Source organism: Mustela putorius, unplaced genomic scaffold (genome assembly GCF_011764305.1).
Source record: "Mustela putorius furo isolate JIRA1106 unplaced genomic scaffold, ASM1176430v1.1 tig00000228_pilon_pilon_pilon, whole genome shotgun sequence".
NCBI classification, from domain to species: Eukaryota; Metazoa; Chordata; class Mammalia; order Carnivora; family Mustelidae; genus Mustela; species Mustela putorius.
In genome coordinates, this window is record NW_025421322.1 from 37124370 (window position 1) to 37138607 (window position 14238).

The 14238-nt window shown below is 52.2% G+C and overlaps 1 protein-coding gene across 2 annotated transcripts in view; it reads right to left on the bottom strand.

The window, feature by feature from the left end:
• COL22A1 (collagen type XXII alpha 1 chain) overlaps positions 1–14238 on the bottom strand; it is a 236379-nt gene that overhangs the window by 47458 nt on the left and 174683 nt on the right. For both annotated transcript variants that reach the window (XM_045078159.1, XM_004743602.3), the window contains 3 exons: positions 10814–10861; positions 4994–5107; positions 3469–3522 (listed from right to left, as the gene is read on the bottom strand). In XM_045078159.1, coding sequence (XP_044934094.1) covers positions 3469–3522; positions 4994–5107; positions 10814–10861 — 216 coding nt within the window. The remainder of the gene's footprint in view (positions 1–3468; positions 3523–4993; positions 5108–10813; positions 10862–14238) is intronic.

The following is a 14238-nucleotide window of genomic DNA, read 5'->3' on the forward strand; positions in this document are numbered from 1 at the left end:
TGGTGAAAATCTTTCAGGATTGAGGCAGCTCTGGGTGAAAGAGACCTATACTCTTGAAGAGAGCATAAACCATATGGCACTGGGGTACCTTCTGGGCAGGAACGGATTCTAGAGCCTCTTCTGGAGTTCTAAGAGTAGCAAAGGAGGTCTTATCCATCACCCCCAGAATTGTCCAGAAACTCCAAGTGGGGGCTTCTGGTCATCTAGTGACTACAGTCCTTACAGTTCCCATTACCTGACTGGTGGGCACATGAAGGAGAAGAAACCCAAATGCTCTTCGTGGAGGAGAGAATAATCACCATTTTCTACTGGGAGAGGGTTTTACAATGGACTCTGCAGAAAAGCATGCTCCCAGGGTCTTCACTCTGATTATCATCTCATTCCTCCTTCCTCCTCCGCATGGATCATAATCATCACAGCAGCCACTACCTCCACACCCTCTCCCTGAAAGTCAGTGTTTCAGGCAGTTTGAGAGCTCCACAGTGAAGCTGTAATTGATCGTGGCATTAACCTCCCCAGACCTAGCCACCAGTCAGAGCAGCTGCAAATCTGCAGGATCCATTTTGGGAAAGCTGACCTCCCCGATGCAGGATCACAGTCGCGACCAACCAAGACAACAAAGGCCCTTGGAGAGGCAGGGCACCAGTGAGCACCCGGGACCTCTAGCTAGGAAAGCGAGAGAACAATAATCCTAAGTGCTCGGCCAATCCTAAGTAGCATTTTCAGTGCACAAATTCATCTTCAAGTCCGCAGGTCTAGCTGAGATCTTGTTTGATAAGCGAGGTTCAACAGAAAATGAAACAGTCCTCCCGTCTGTTTTCTGGCAAGTGGTGTAGGATGAATAAAGAACATAGTAAGGGGCTTGGATTGGGAGGCCCGCCTGTGAGGGCTCAGACTTCTAACTCCTCAGGGACTCCCCAAGAGGAGGTGGTGGTCCTGGGAAGACGCCACCCTCCTGGGAGCTGTCCGTGGTGCTGATGCGGGTTCTCCCGTTACTAGGAGTTTTGACAGCATACTCACTGGGGTGGCATACTACAGCATACTACAACATACTACAGTTGGGCCAGCAGGGGTCCCCTCTGGTGTACCACCCCAGAGTTTGGCAGTATTGGCTTTTAACTTTGCCAAGCCTTAGCCTCCTTATCTGTAAAGTGGAATAATACCCGTAGCTCCTAGAATCATGCTGACCACTACAACAGATGATACCGGAAAGCCCGTAACCTGGCCCTTGGCCCTTAGAACACTGGGTAAACAGCCCACTGTAACTGCCTAGGGGCTCATGATGTAAGGTGGACCCCAAGTCCTGCCAACTTCTCAAGGTCACCTGTGGACTCCCAAATGGAGACAGCTAGAACCCTGTCTATCAGCTACTGCACTAATTTCCCTGCTGTTTTCTGGATGGAAGCTTTCTTTGGCTCTCTCTGAATATGCAAAAGAAGAAACCCTCCCTGGAAGCAAATTATAAAGGAACAAAGGCAGAGCCATTGTCTCAAGACACCAGCACTTCAAGTGGGATTGGGTTGATAAAGAAAACAATCCCTACTTAGTGGAGGGAACTCCTTATCTGTTTAATTGATTTGCTTTTGTTTCTCTGAATAAAAGCCATTCCTCAGCAGAGGCAAAGCCCAGCCCCCACAAATTGACAGCAAAGGTTGCTTAAGGATCCACTGAAACTGGTTGCCTACAGAATCCGCTTACCCCAGCTGATGACCCCAGAAAGGGAGGGTAAAGCACGGTAAATAGCAGAGGCAATGCTAAGCTTTACGGGTGTCTCTTAACCCAGCACCGATGGGGAAAATCTCTTGTTCCATCTGCATTGAGACCTGACATCTACAGTTTCTGAAATAGGAGCCCTGGGTATGTCAACACCCTATAAGACTTCACAGAGTCTATGGGCCATAAACACTAGATGTCTCAGCCCGCCAGGCAGGCTGGAAAGTCCGGATGTTTCCCATCCTGATACCCAGCGGCTCCAGTGAGTGCTCTGCTGTTGTACCACAGAATTCCTGTTTGCTTCCTAATACACTAGTAAGAGCTCCAACCCCATTTTCCAGGGCTGACCCTAGGGTAAGTCAAGTGAGTACTTACCTGCACGTAAACACGTAAAGGATTCTGGAAACATCAGTATCCAAAATATATAATAGTTCAATGCCGTATTTAAAAAACAAAAATTAATGCCAAATGATCCAAGAGGAACAAAATACAAAAGTATAAAAGTACAAGTAAATGGGGCTCTGATGGTGCTGGGATTGGGGGGACTAAGGAAGGTGAGCGGTTCAAGTACAGGGCTAGGTCCCATCTTTATTTAAAATTGTGACGTTTTATTCCTGGGGGCTCAACTGCACTAATTTAAATTTCTTAAAATACAGCATTAAAGTCTTATTTATCTTGGTTACTAAGGTGTTGGATTCCCCTTACATGTTATGTCCGGATCCTCACCCCAGTCTTGGCCCTGCCGCTGGCTGGGACCTCACGGGCTGACAGAGCAGTGGAGGCTAAGGTTGTCCGGGGGCCTGCCATGTGCCAGGCCTGGTAGGGGCATCTCTCATGCAGTTGTTAAGGCCACAGGGAGGGACACAGTGACACACCTGCCCCTGAATGTTGGGGCAGGGCAGCCTTCCTAGCTAGAGGCAGCACAGAGGCCCCAAGGCCATCAGGGACAGCACCTGGGGTGCTAATGTGGAGGGAAGGGAAGGGAGAGTGGGGGCTCAGCTCTCCTCCCCTCCTGCCTCCCCGTCCGCATTCACACAGTCCGTTCTGCTTAGCAGTACCTACCATCACCACCAGGAGCCCAACCACCACAGCCCAGACACCTGTCTCGGCAGCCAGAGCCACCCCTCCTGTTCTGAGGCTGTGATCACAGCTCCTTCTTCCCAGGCGGGTCTTCCTGGCCTGGTGAAAGCACAGAGCTGCCCCCGCCCACGGTAGATGGGAGCCTTGTTTCTCCTGTGAGCAGCAGTAATGCTCGCCCACCCTGGCAGAGCCCGTTCCTAGGAACGTTGTTTATTGGACAACTAGCTCCTTTCATATATTATATTGTTCATTTCCAACAAATCGGTGACTCTCACTTTTATTCTTATCCTTCATGGGTGGTAAGATTGAAGCCCAGAGAGGTCAAAGATTCTGCCTCAAGCCACACAGCTCGGAAGCCACTCAGGGCTGGGATTCCAGTCCAGAGCCGCCTGACCCCAAAGCTCCCGCCTTAACCAGTGATTGCCACCTAGTCCCAACTCCTAGCCCACTTCATCGTTCAGCCACCAAGGCATTTGTAGATGAACAACTGAGGCTCAGCAAGTGACCGTTCACAAAGTCATTGAGACATTCAAGGTCATGGTTAGTCCCTGAATGTGGGTATCATGATTTTCAAAGCATCCTTCCTCCACACAGGACACCCCTCTTCCTCTGATGTAGATCAACCAGTGAGATGAGCAGAATGGAGGTACACGGGGTGAATGAGGGCTCACTGACCTGTGGTCCGGCTATTCCTGGAGGCCCTGGGAGGCCCCTGGGCCCAGTGTCTCCCTGGAGCAGGAGCAGAAGAAAAACAAGAATGAGTGTCTTGAGCTCGTAGCCAGAGTCCTCAGCAAGCCACAGCCCTCGCACACCTATTTGCTCATTTCTCATTGAAATGTCCCTGTCCCCTCCTCCTCCCTCCAGCACATCTGAGCAATGAATGCGGGCATGTGGTGCTGTTAGGGTACAGAGTCGACCACCCCTCAATTAGACAGAGAACACTCTCGATAATGCAAGTCACACAGTGAGGTTTATTTCCAGCTCGCTGGGGTCCAAGTATCCGCCCGGCGCAGCGGGTTTCAACAAGGACCCCGAGCGCTCAAAGCCAAGGGTTTATGTAGCATTTTCAGGGCACTTCTCCATGGCTACATACATAGCTTGCACCCCACTTTGACAGTTTAACTTTGTTTAACCTTTGCCACCCCAGCATCACCCTGGCGCCATCCTGGCGGTTAAGTGAGATGTAGGTTTAGAAGAAATTTAACTTTATTTACATTTCCTTCTGCCTCAGCCTCCCTCACTTTTATGGTGGGGAGGGCGACCTCAGGTCTTGAGGAACTGAGCCCTTTGTCTCTGGAAATTGGGCCATTGAAGAGATAGCCTTTTTGTTGTAAATCACCAGGACATTTGCAAACCAAGGGAGACTCCTGTCTTGCAGGATTGTGATCTCTGCAAGTTAACTGTTTTTCTTTAACATCTGGTCCCTGTGGCGCCATCTCCTAACGGCCCTGGTGGTATATGATTAAGTTGTTTCTTAGGTCTTAGCTACTTTCTCTTATCTCAAGTTACCCGTGCGCATGTGGGCTGGTTAGGGACGCTCAGTAAAATGGCTTCCGGGCCTTCAGGATGGCCATTCTTTTTTATTTTTATTTTTTAATTTATTTTTTATTTTCAGCGTAGCAGTATTCATTGTTTTTGCACCACACCCAGTGCTCCATGCAATCCGTGCCCTCTCTAATACCCACCACCTGGTACCCCAACCTCCCACCCCCCGCCCCTTCAAACCCCTCAGATTGTTTTTCAGTCCATAGTCTCTCATGGTTCACCTCCCCTTCCAACTTCCCCCAACTCCCTTCTCCTCTCTAACTCCCCATGTCCTCCATGGCCATTCTTACGCTAACCCACTCTTACAGTGCTAGGTGCCGGCTTTTGCTTTGCCAAAATGGCTGTACTTATGTCCGGGCTAGACTCGAGGTGGGTACAGCTTGGTTTTCTTGGCCTTCACACCTGGAGCTGGTTTCTGGGACTTGTTTTTAAGTCCCCGGGGGAGGGGAACAGGGACAGTAAAATAGGTCCTTACAGTGCTGCCGAGTGTGATTGTGTGTTCACAGGCCCAGCTCACGATTAATGTGGTGCCCAGTCCCCCAGAAGTCCCCCAAGCCTCTGCCTCCTCCCATTTCTACCAAGAGGCAGCACGGGGATCTCGAAGACGACGTATCTCATTGCGGTGATAAGACAAGCTGTCCCCTTTTCTCCTTACCTTTTTCCCTTCTGTGCCTTCTCTCCCTGGCTTTCCTGGGAGACCTTTGTCCCCTTTAAAGCCAGGCAGACCAGGGAGGCCCGGGGGGCCAGGAGGGCAGCCACTGCACAAGTCCTGAGAAAGAGACAGAATCAGTAACCGTCCCTTGCAAAGAGAGAGGGAAGGTGATGTAGAATCAGACAGGTGCACCGGGCCGTTATCTGGAGTGTTCAAATCAGGCTTGGCATTTTTCTCTCTCTTCCTCTGAACTCAGATTTTAGTGCTGACACATCTGGATCGTTACCTCATGAACAGTGAGGTCAAAAGTGCACCACTATCTGTGAGCATTTAAAAGCATTAACGGGGGCACCTGGGTGTCTCATTGGTTTGAGCCTCTGCCTTCAGCTCAGGTCACGATCTCAGGGTCCTGGAATCGAGCCCTGACTCAGGCTCTCTGCTCGGTGGGGAGCCTGCTTCCCCTTCTCTCTCTCTGCTTGGCTGTCTGCCTGCTTGGGATCTCTCTCTCTCTTTCTCTTTCTCTCTCTTTCTCTGTACAATAAAAATAAATAAGCAAATAAAATCTTAAAAATAAATAAAATAAAAGCATTCACAGTACAGACTCAAGGCAAACGTTTAGGACTGTTACAAACAACATGTCCTATTCCTACAGCTGGAGATGGAACACTAGAAGCTGACTTCTCTGTCTCCTGGGTTTGCCTAAGTGGTTGGTGAACAAAGCAGAACAAAGGCAGGAACAGGCACACCACCTCGGGATGTTCTGGCTGTAACACACACACCGGATCTGACCACACACGCCTGGCATTATTCTTTGTCCGAAGTAGGTGTTTCAGGAATATTGCCAGGAAGTGAGACTTGCTCTACTCCTTTGAGGCAGGGGAGGGCTGTCCCTGGTGTGATTTTACGGTTCTCTCAGCTCAGGAAACATGTTTCCTCATTTGTCTGTGTCATGCTAAGACCTTACAGTCTGGAGCTCAGTGTGGACCCAGCAAAACTCACTGGCTTGGCCACACCACCGGACGTGTCTCATCCCAGCACCCTGGGGTGCTGCTTCTCTGCAGCCCTCCCTCCCCTCTCCCTGGGATACAGGTTGGATGCACTTAGATCTCAGACCAGCCCCAGTGCCCTTAGCTAGGATTCTCACTCGGCGCCTGCACTCAGTGACTGTCTCTCAGTGAGAAACCAGTTGTGAAGTGTGCAGTTAGGCTCCGTGCCTTTCTGCTCTGAGACCACGAGGAGTACATAGCTTGAAGAGTGTGTGCTTCGATGGTGTTAATTGCACAGAACAAATGCATTTCCCACAGCTTCTGGAATGCTCTGCTGGAGGCATCCGCCCAGGCTGGCGGCAGCTGCTGTCCTTCCTACAGGAGGTGATACTGCGGGCGACTTAGCCATCACCTTGGTCCCTAACTGAGGACAGAGGGTTTTTCCATCCCAAAGTGGATCTGAACGGCTCACCTTCCTTTGACCTGCTTCACTCCTACTCAACCACCCAAAGTCTCTGACACCAAGAAGCCTTCCTGATTGCTTCATGAGAGTGGGGGCTGCTACAGATTCCTTCTGTCACAACCCCTGGAGCGTCTGCACTTGCCTCACTGCTGAAGTCGTCCGTGTATGGCTCCCTCCCTTCCCCACCAAGCACAAAGTTGTGAGCGCTCAGAAGATGGGGCTAGAGCTGCTTCATCCAATCAGAGCAAAGGGCTTCCCGCCGAGCAGGGGTTCAATACATGAATGAATTCCCTGACCCAACGGACCAACCAAATGCCCCACTGAGCCCCTGACCTTTCAGTGTCCTGCACCATCTTCTTTTAATGGATGGCTTGAGAAGCTGGGTGAATATTTTTTGGAGGCTGGGGAGTGCCAAATGTTGGGGTGTACAAAGCGAGGGTGAAAGAGATCGACCAAAGGACAGTGGTTGGGGTACTGGGTTTGTTTGGAGGAGCAGCAGAGCTGGGAGGAAATCCCTTATTCCCAGACGCTCTCTTGTTCTTAAAAAAGGTGCGTCCATGGAACCCTGCCACAGTGCGTGTACGATGCGCGGAATGGGGCTAGTCTGGCGGCAGGAACCCCACCCGACGACCTTTTCCTAGTATCGAAGGACACAGTGGTGATCCTGAAACTATCCTCTATGGCTGGATCCACACTGTAAAGGGGTTATATCAGCATAATAAAGAATCTCACTGCCTATTTCTTCCCAATTCCTGGAGGGCTAACACTCAGCCTGGGTCTGTCTTAGTCACAGATTCTGTGAAGGACTGTTCCTTGAATGCAGCCCCTGGGTGGCTCAGTCAGCTAAGCGTCTGCCTTTGGCACAGGTCATGATCCTGGATCGAGCCCCACCTCGGGCTCCCTGCTCAAGGGGGAGCCTGCTCCTTCCTCTCCCTGTACCCCTAACCCACCCCTGCTCATGCACTCTCTCACTCTATCTCAAAGACATAAATAAATCAAATCAAAAAGACTGTTCCTTGGGGCGCCTGGGTGGCTCAGCGGGTTAAGCCGCTGCCTTCGGCTCAGGTCATGATCTCAGGGTCCTGGGATCGAGGCCCGCGTCGGGTTCTCTGCTCAGCAGAGAGCTTGCTTCCCCCCTCTCTCTCTGCCTGCTTCTCCATCTACTTGTAATTTCTCTCTGTCAAATAAATAAATAAAATCTTTAAAAAAAAAAAAAAAAAAAAAAAAAAAAAAAAAGACCGTTCCTTGAAGACCAGCTGTAGCAATGCCCAGACCTTCAGTGAGGATGCTGGATTATGGCTCTGACGAGTCCCAGAGTCCAAGGAGCACAGGAGACCAGCCCCCAACCTACAGTCCTACCCATGCTCACTCTGGCCCCCACGCTCCTGGGGCCCCTGTTTCTCCTGACCCAGGACTACCGCCACATGCCTTGAGATTAGACAGGGTTCTATTTGCACCCAGACCTCACCATAGTGCCTGCCCTCACCCAGGATCATGGTTTCATCCTTCTGAGCCACAGCCCCCTAATCTGTGAATGGAGACCCTCAAGGTCTGGTGAGAAAGAAATGAGATAATGAATGAAAAATGCCGACCGCCATGCCTGGCACAGGGGACCGCAGGGTGAATTTAGCTGCTAACCTGCCAGTGTAATTCCTGTAAGGTTTCCCTCCCTGAATCTGCTGCCTTGCTCTACCTGCCGATTGGATGCCCTTAATCATCGATACTGACTGCTGACTCCCTGACTTAAGGGAGCTGCTCAGGCAAGTCCTGCAATCCCTTTGAGTCTATCCCCTTATCATAGGGTCCTTTTCCTTCCTTAGGGGAGTGCTGCAAAATCTGAATGAAACACGCAGGCAGAGCCCCTGGTATGTTGCAGGACTCCTCGGAATCTGTGAATGTTGATTCTCCCTGATCTCTGTCCCCCTTCTTTTGCCTGAGATGTTTTCATCAAAACTAGCTCACTCGGCTGGCACTCAGCATGGTGCAGCATACCAAGTGAGCACACCGCCCAGCGCTTACCGAAGGGAGGGATGCCACAGTCTTTGCTACGCAGAGAGCAGCTGGTGCTTTCCAGGAGCAGAGATAACCCGTGGGGTCATCTTATTAAACCTCCTGCCGGGTACCTGAATCCTCACTACAGTTTTCCTCCAAGGGGCCGCGCAGCCTACCTCTCACACCTCTCAGCGACAGGCAAGGAAATCACCACCCACCCACACTTCATCAGGGAGCTGGCAGCCAGGTCTGGCCCATGCTAGATGAAGTCAGGTGACAGAGGGGTGGAGCACAAAGGTCTGCGGTTGGACACACTGGGTCTGGGTCCTGGCTCTGCCATGATCCAGCTCTGTTACCTTGACCGTGCCTTGCTCAGCTGTGCTCAGCATCCTCCCTGTGAAATGCAGATCTCGCAGTGCCCACCTACTGGGCTGTCTGGGAAGATCAGATGAAATAATATTTATCCAAGGGAGCCAAGTGATGGAGCCATCCTGAGGATGACCTCGCTGGGCACAGAGCCAACAGTGGAAGTTCATTTACCAGGGACTCAGGAGATGAACTTTCTACCCAGGCAGTTTTCCAACTGTCTGAATGAAGTATGTGATGCTGTAAAATTCCTTGGAGCAGAGATAAATATTGTTAAAAAAAAAGATGCCTTCTCAGCAAGGGAGGGACATGCCACCAGCCACCTGGGCCAGACCAGCAGGCTTTACCCTACATCAGAATGGCAGAGGCTGCCTAGAAATCTTGAAGCCCCTATCAGTAGACTCTGCTGACCTGGAAAACCCACTTGACCCAAGCAAAGCACTGATCCATGGGACCAGCAAGGCTTGGGCACCACCCTGAATGCAGGTGCCCCGTCCCCGCTGGGGTTCCTAGTTACTCTGATGAACACAGTTGCATCCTGCAGCAGGAAAGGAGCACGGATGGGATTAAAGGTCTACCTCAATGTGGTAGCCGTGAAGCATGAGTCTTCACACTCCTGTTACCATTGGCAGAAAGACTAGGACATCTCGAGGTTGAATTCTTTGCCAGGGAAGGAGAGCTTCCCAGCTCTTTCTAGGGCAGTGGAATTATGAGAAATGACCGAGACTAATAAAAGCCTCCAATGAACAAGGAATTTAATCAATAGGTAATGATTTTTTGTCATGTCCTTGACTATGAAAAAAAGTCTTGTCAATTAAAATCAGGAAAGACTTTCTATTACTACTTAAAAAAAAAAAAACTAAAATATATAGCTTTTCACCAAGGCATTTCATTGTGTACAGAGATGAAAAGTCTTGGGCTCCTCTGAAAAGGTTTTCTTTTCTCTTTTGTTTCACTCGCTCCCTCCCAGGCATGAGCTCTGTGACTTTGACATAACCCAAGTGCTTGTTCGGAACACAGGAAATGAGGAAGGAGCTGATCACACAAATGCCAAGCTTCACCCTAAATTAAGACAAAGGCTTGATGCAGAGCCAGCAAAAGCGTCCCTCCCTGCTCACTGCGGCAAGATGGTTCTTCCTGAGACACAGACCTTACCCGCCTGTCTTGCTCACAGCCTTTCAGCCTTCCCTCATTTCAGGCCTGACGCCCATGGGCGGGGACCAAGGCACCTCACAGTCCTCGCCCAATCTTGGCAGAGGGATTCCCAGCTTCTCAGGGCCTTCAGTGTCCATGGACAAGGTGAACAGGTCCTGCAGACCAGCGAAGTCTGCACCCAGATCTGCTCTCCTTCCTGGCCAAAGGGCCTGGCTGGGACCTTCACTAACCTGTCCTGTGCCCTGATCCTTTCACCAGGAGGATGCATACCCAAGCTGTTTGACTCTGCCTGTGACTGTTTTTTAGAACATATGACAGCCTTGTGTGGGGTTAAGGGTCAGTCTCTGAAGTCAGTGAACACTGGACTGCATTCCCAGAAAGCCAATGATCCCCAGTGCCTCACGGTCCGTACCTGCGAAGCCACAGCGCAAAGAGTATCAACCTCGGATGGAAGGCAGGAAAGAGATGCACACCAATCATGTAGCACAGCCCTACACAGAGAACTTTCTAGGAGGATAGAAATGCTCTGTATCTGCCTTGTCCACCAAAATAAGCTCTAGCTACATCTAGCCATCATGTCCTTGGACTCTGGCTAGTGGGACCAAGGATGTGAATTTTGTATTGACTTGTATTTAATTTTAATTAACTTAAAGCTAAACTGACACACGTGGCCAGTGGCTGCCGGATGAGACAGAGGATTTATCACATCGCTGGGCACGGAGAGCTCTGGACAAATACTGCTGTTAATATCGTCATGGATATTCACACATGGTTGTTCAAACCAAACGCGCCATAACTTATTGAAATGCCAGCCCCCCCCCCCCATTTCCAGATGCATGCACATGGACTTCATGCTTTTACCTTAACCAAGAGATTTATGTCCCCAGGCGACAGTAGTGAGGAGGGACCCTGCCAAAGTAAAAACAAGTAAATACAGACATACCCACAGGCATGCACACAGTACCTCCCCCATCCTTGCTCAGACAGCATAAGGCCTTCAAAGTGTAGGGTGGATGCAAACAGATCTGTCCATGTCCCAAGCCAGGGATGCACGAGAAGTCACTCCGAAGGCGGCAACCATACAGGCTGCCAGTTCTACTCGTGACTGATATTAGCCTTCCCGGTCCCCTGTCTCCTCCTGTTGGCTCTTGTACCGGGTGGTCCTTACTCCCCACCCCCCATCAAAACCTGATAGGTCTTGCGGGTACTGTGAAAGGCCAAGGGAAAAACTATCGTGGATTCCCCAGACGGGTAACAGCTGTTGCCATCAGTCATTCACAACCTAGTATGAATTTGAAGCCACTATTTCAGCTCTTCCAGGTTGAATTGTATTCTAAACCTCATCCATCACACAGGTTGTAGGTGTCTAACTCTGGGAAAGAAACTTCAGAAATCACGAGTAATCACAAAGCCTCTAAAGGTATGTAGAAGTCCACAGGTCACCAAATTCACATTCAAACCCGATGAGTTGGAGGGTGCTGTGTTGGAGGGTGCTCCAGCCAGCCTGGAGCCCAAGGTGGAATGCAGGCTGGGTTCGCACAGGGCTATAAGAACATATAGCCGGAAGGAAAGGCATAATTAACCAGGCAGACGCTGTAGGGAAGAGGGAATTCTCGGGTAGAACTGGAGTAGATTGACAGGGTATTTTGCAAACTTCTAAATTTCACAGCAAGGAAAGAGTGCCAGAGAATCCATTCTCCAGAGGAAGTGTTAGATTTTCTTCTAGAATATAGGAAGCCTGTGGCCACAAGTGAACGTGCAGGGGCTGATTTCTTCTGATTAAGTTTGCATTCCGGCTTATGAATTATGGATTGAATCTAGCATCTTGGGGATGCTGAAACCAACACAATTTTCCTGGCTCCCAAACCCCCCCAGGGCTTCTGCCACACCTTACGGCTAAGCAAAGCCATGCAACCTTGGCATCATGTTAGGAAAACCTCCACAGTGATTGCACGTGTGTGCATTTTCCTGCAGGTTCTGTGCACGGGGCCTCTCATTGACCCTCTGAGCTAGGACACAAGTGGACCCCCAAGATTGGCGCTGGCAGACTCGATCTGGTGCTGCCTACGGGTGTCAGCCCCATAGGCGGAGCTCACTCTGCGTACACCTGCTCCAGCCGAAGCCCAGACCCCCCACCGGCTCTGAGCGAGACCCCCTGGAGGAAGGCCAACCTCTGCAATATTGTTTATTGAAACTGTAATTTAAAAGCAGAAGGAGGTTTTATCCTGAAGCCTTATGTTCTTCCCTGGGAAGTTAATAACCGTGGAGGATCTGTATTCTTCAAACAGGGCCACGTTCGAGCTGCTGGCGCTGTATTAGCTGGGATGTCTCTGTGCTGTTCTGGGAGCCTCCTGTGGAGCCCAGGGCAGCCCCACTAGACCACAGGGCCGGGAGCACTCACGGAGGCAGAGAGAACCCGGAGGGGACGTCCAGCTTAGGTCCAATGTGGCCTCAGGGAAGAGTTTTGTGAATGTGTCATTGTGACCCACTTCCCTAAACGTCACAGGGTAGGTAGCATGAGAAGGCACAGGATACCCGGAAGGGGTCTGTGGCCAGCAGTGCCTGCAGGGGATGGGGGGACACCGTCTGCTTAGCCTCCTGCCGTGCTGGGCCCTGGGGAGCAGCTCACAGGGGCCGATCAGTTCAGGCATGATGGATGGCGGCTGGAAGAACAAAGGGTGGCAAGCGCGGAGGCTGCCTGAGCCAGTCCGTGCCCTCCCGGGGCCCCGCCCGCCCTGCCGGGTACCGCTCCGCCAGCTGCCCAGGACCCTCGCTGGAAAGGCGGGGGCTGACTCAGGGGGAGGCAATAGACTCTTGACTCAAGGTGGGACAGTGCCGTGCTGTTCACAGACCCGGCAGCCCCTCTGGGGTCAGCTGAGTCTGCCTTTCCCCAGCCCCCAGACTCTAGGGGCTCAATTCTCAACAGGGATGCCCAGCACGGGAATTCTGCAGGAGCAGCACTGGGGAAACCCTCCAGGTCCTGCTCTCTACCCCAAGCAGCAGGGACTGTGGGGGACAGGCTGAAGTCAGCTGGCTGGGGGCGCCCAAACCTGCTCACTGCAGAGGAGGTCTGGCCCTGCCGGCTCCTGACGGGTCACCCCTAAGCCCTCGGACACCCCGTCTGACGAGGCTTGGGTGAGTGTCCATCATCTGCAACACGTCACGTTCCCCCTACCACCCCGCCAGCACCTACCCTGCTCTCTCAGACATGCCGTCCCAGAAATGGCTGGGGAGTGAACTGTCCCCACAAGTCCCCTGGGGTAGGGGTGGAAGCTCTGGGCCTGGTCTCCCAGGGGCTCTGCCTGCGCATCTTCCTGGGCCAGCTGCCACCTGTATCCTCCCTCTGGAACCAGCTGTTTCCATGCGTGGAACAGAGTTCCTGAGTTCTGAGCTCTGATGGTCCTCCCTCCCGGGGAGTCCTCTCAGTGAATCACTCAGCCTGCAGGTGTTTTGGGGCCCCTGAAAAATGCCTCCTCTGACCCGCACAAGCAGAGACACCCTGAGACCCACCGGGCTGTACTTGGGACCGTTTGTGGGCAGCGTTCCGTGAATTTAATGGTGATCGGAAACACACCTATCTCGTCTCCTCCTGCCCTCCCTCCTCCCCGCTCTCTCCTTCCAGATTCTGCAGGTGACCCGCTGTGGGACACTCACCATTGGCCACATTGTCAGTGGACTGTGCTGATTTCTCTTTGCAGAGAGCTGTCAAGATCTAGACCTGGCCGAGGTCATTTGAAGCCCCGCTTAGCCTCTGGTCTGAACCTCGCTCTCCCCTACTGCACCAGGGTCCTGCACGGGGCTAAGGATACGGCTTCCACGGGCCTCTCTGTCTGTCTGCTGCAGAGCTGGCTTCCCGGGGAGGAGGAGGTCAGTGAGCGGTCCCTAACCTGTCACCTGACCTTCCACTCGTCCCACGGGTAGGTCCTCCAGGGCCCGTCCAAACAGACCAGGGTCCCCACCCAGGTCTCTGCTGGGCCCAGCAACCAGAGGAGGGTGCGACCCCTGTCGACGCCCGGGGGTCTCTGCCTTGGACACGTGTGGGTCGGGCAGCGGGCCAGGCCTGCAGGGGAGACTCTGACCATCAGGTGCGGAGGTGAAGCTTCTGCCAGGTGAGCATCTTGGCCTCAGAGCCTGACTTATGGTCGGTCCTGCTGAGGCCTCAGAGTGCCCAGCCCTGACGCCACCAGCTCTTCCCTCCCAGACAAACGTCCTTCAGTGCGGACCGGCTTCTCCCAGGTCTGCGCTGCTGCCCGGCCAGACGGCGCATCCTCACCGTTCTTTTCCTA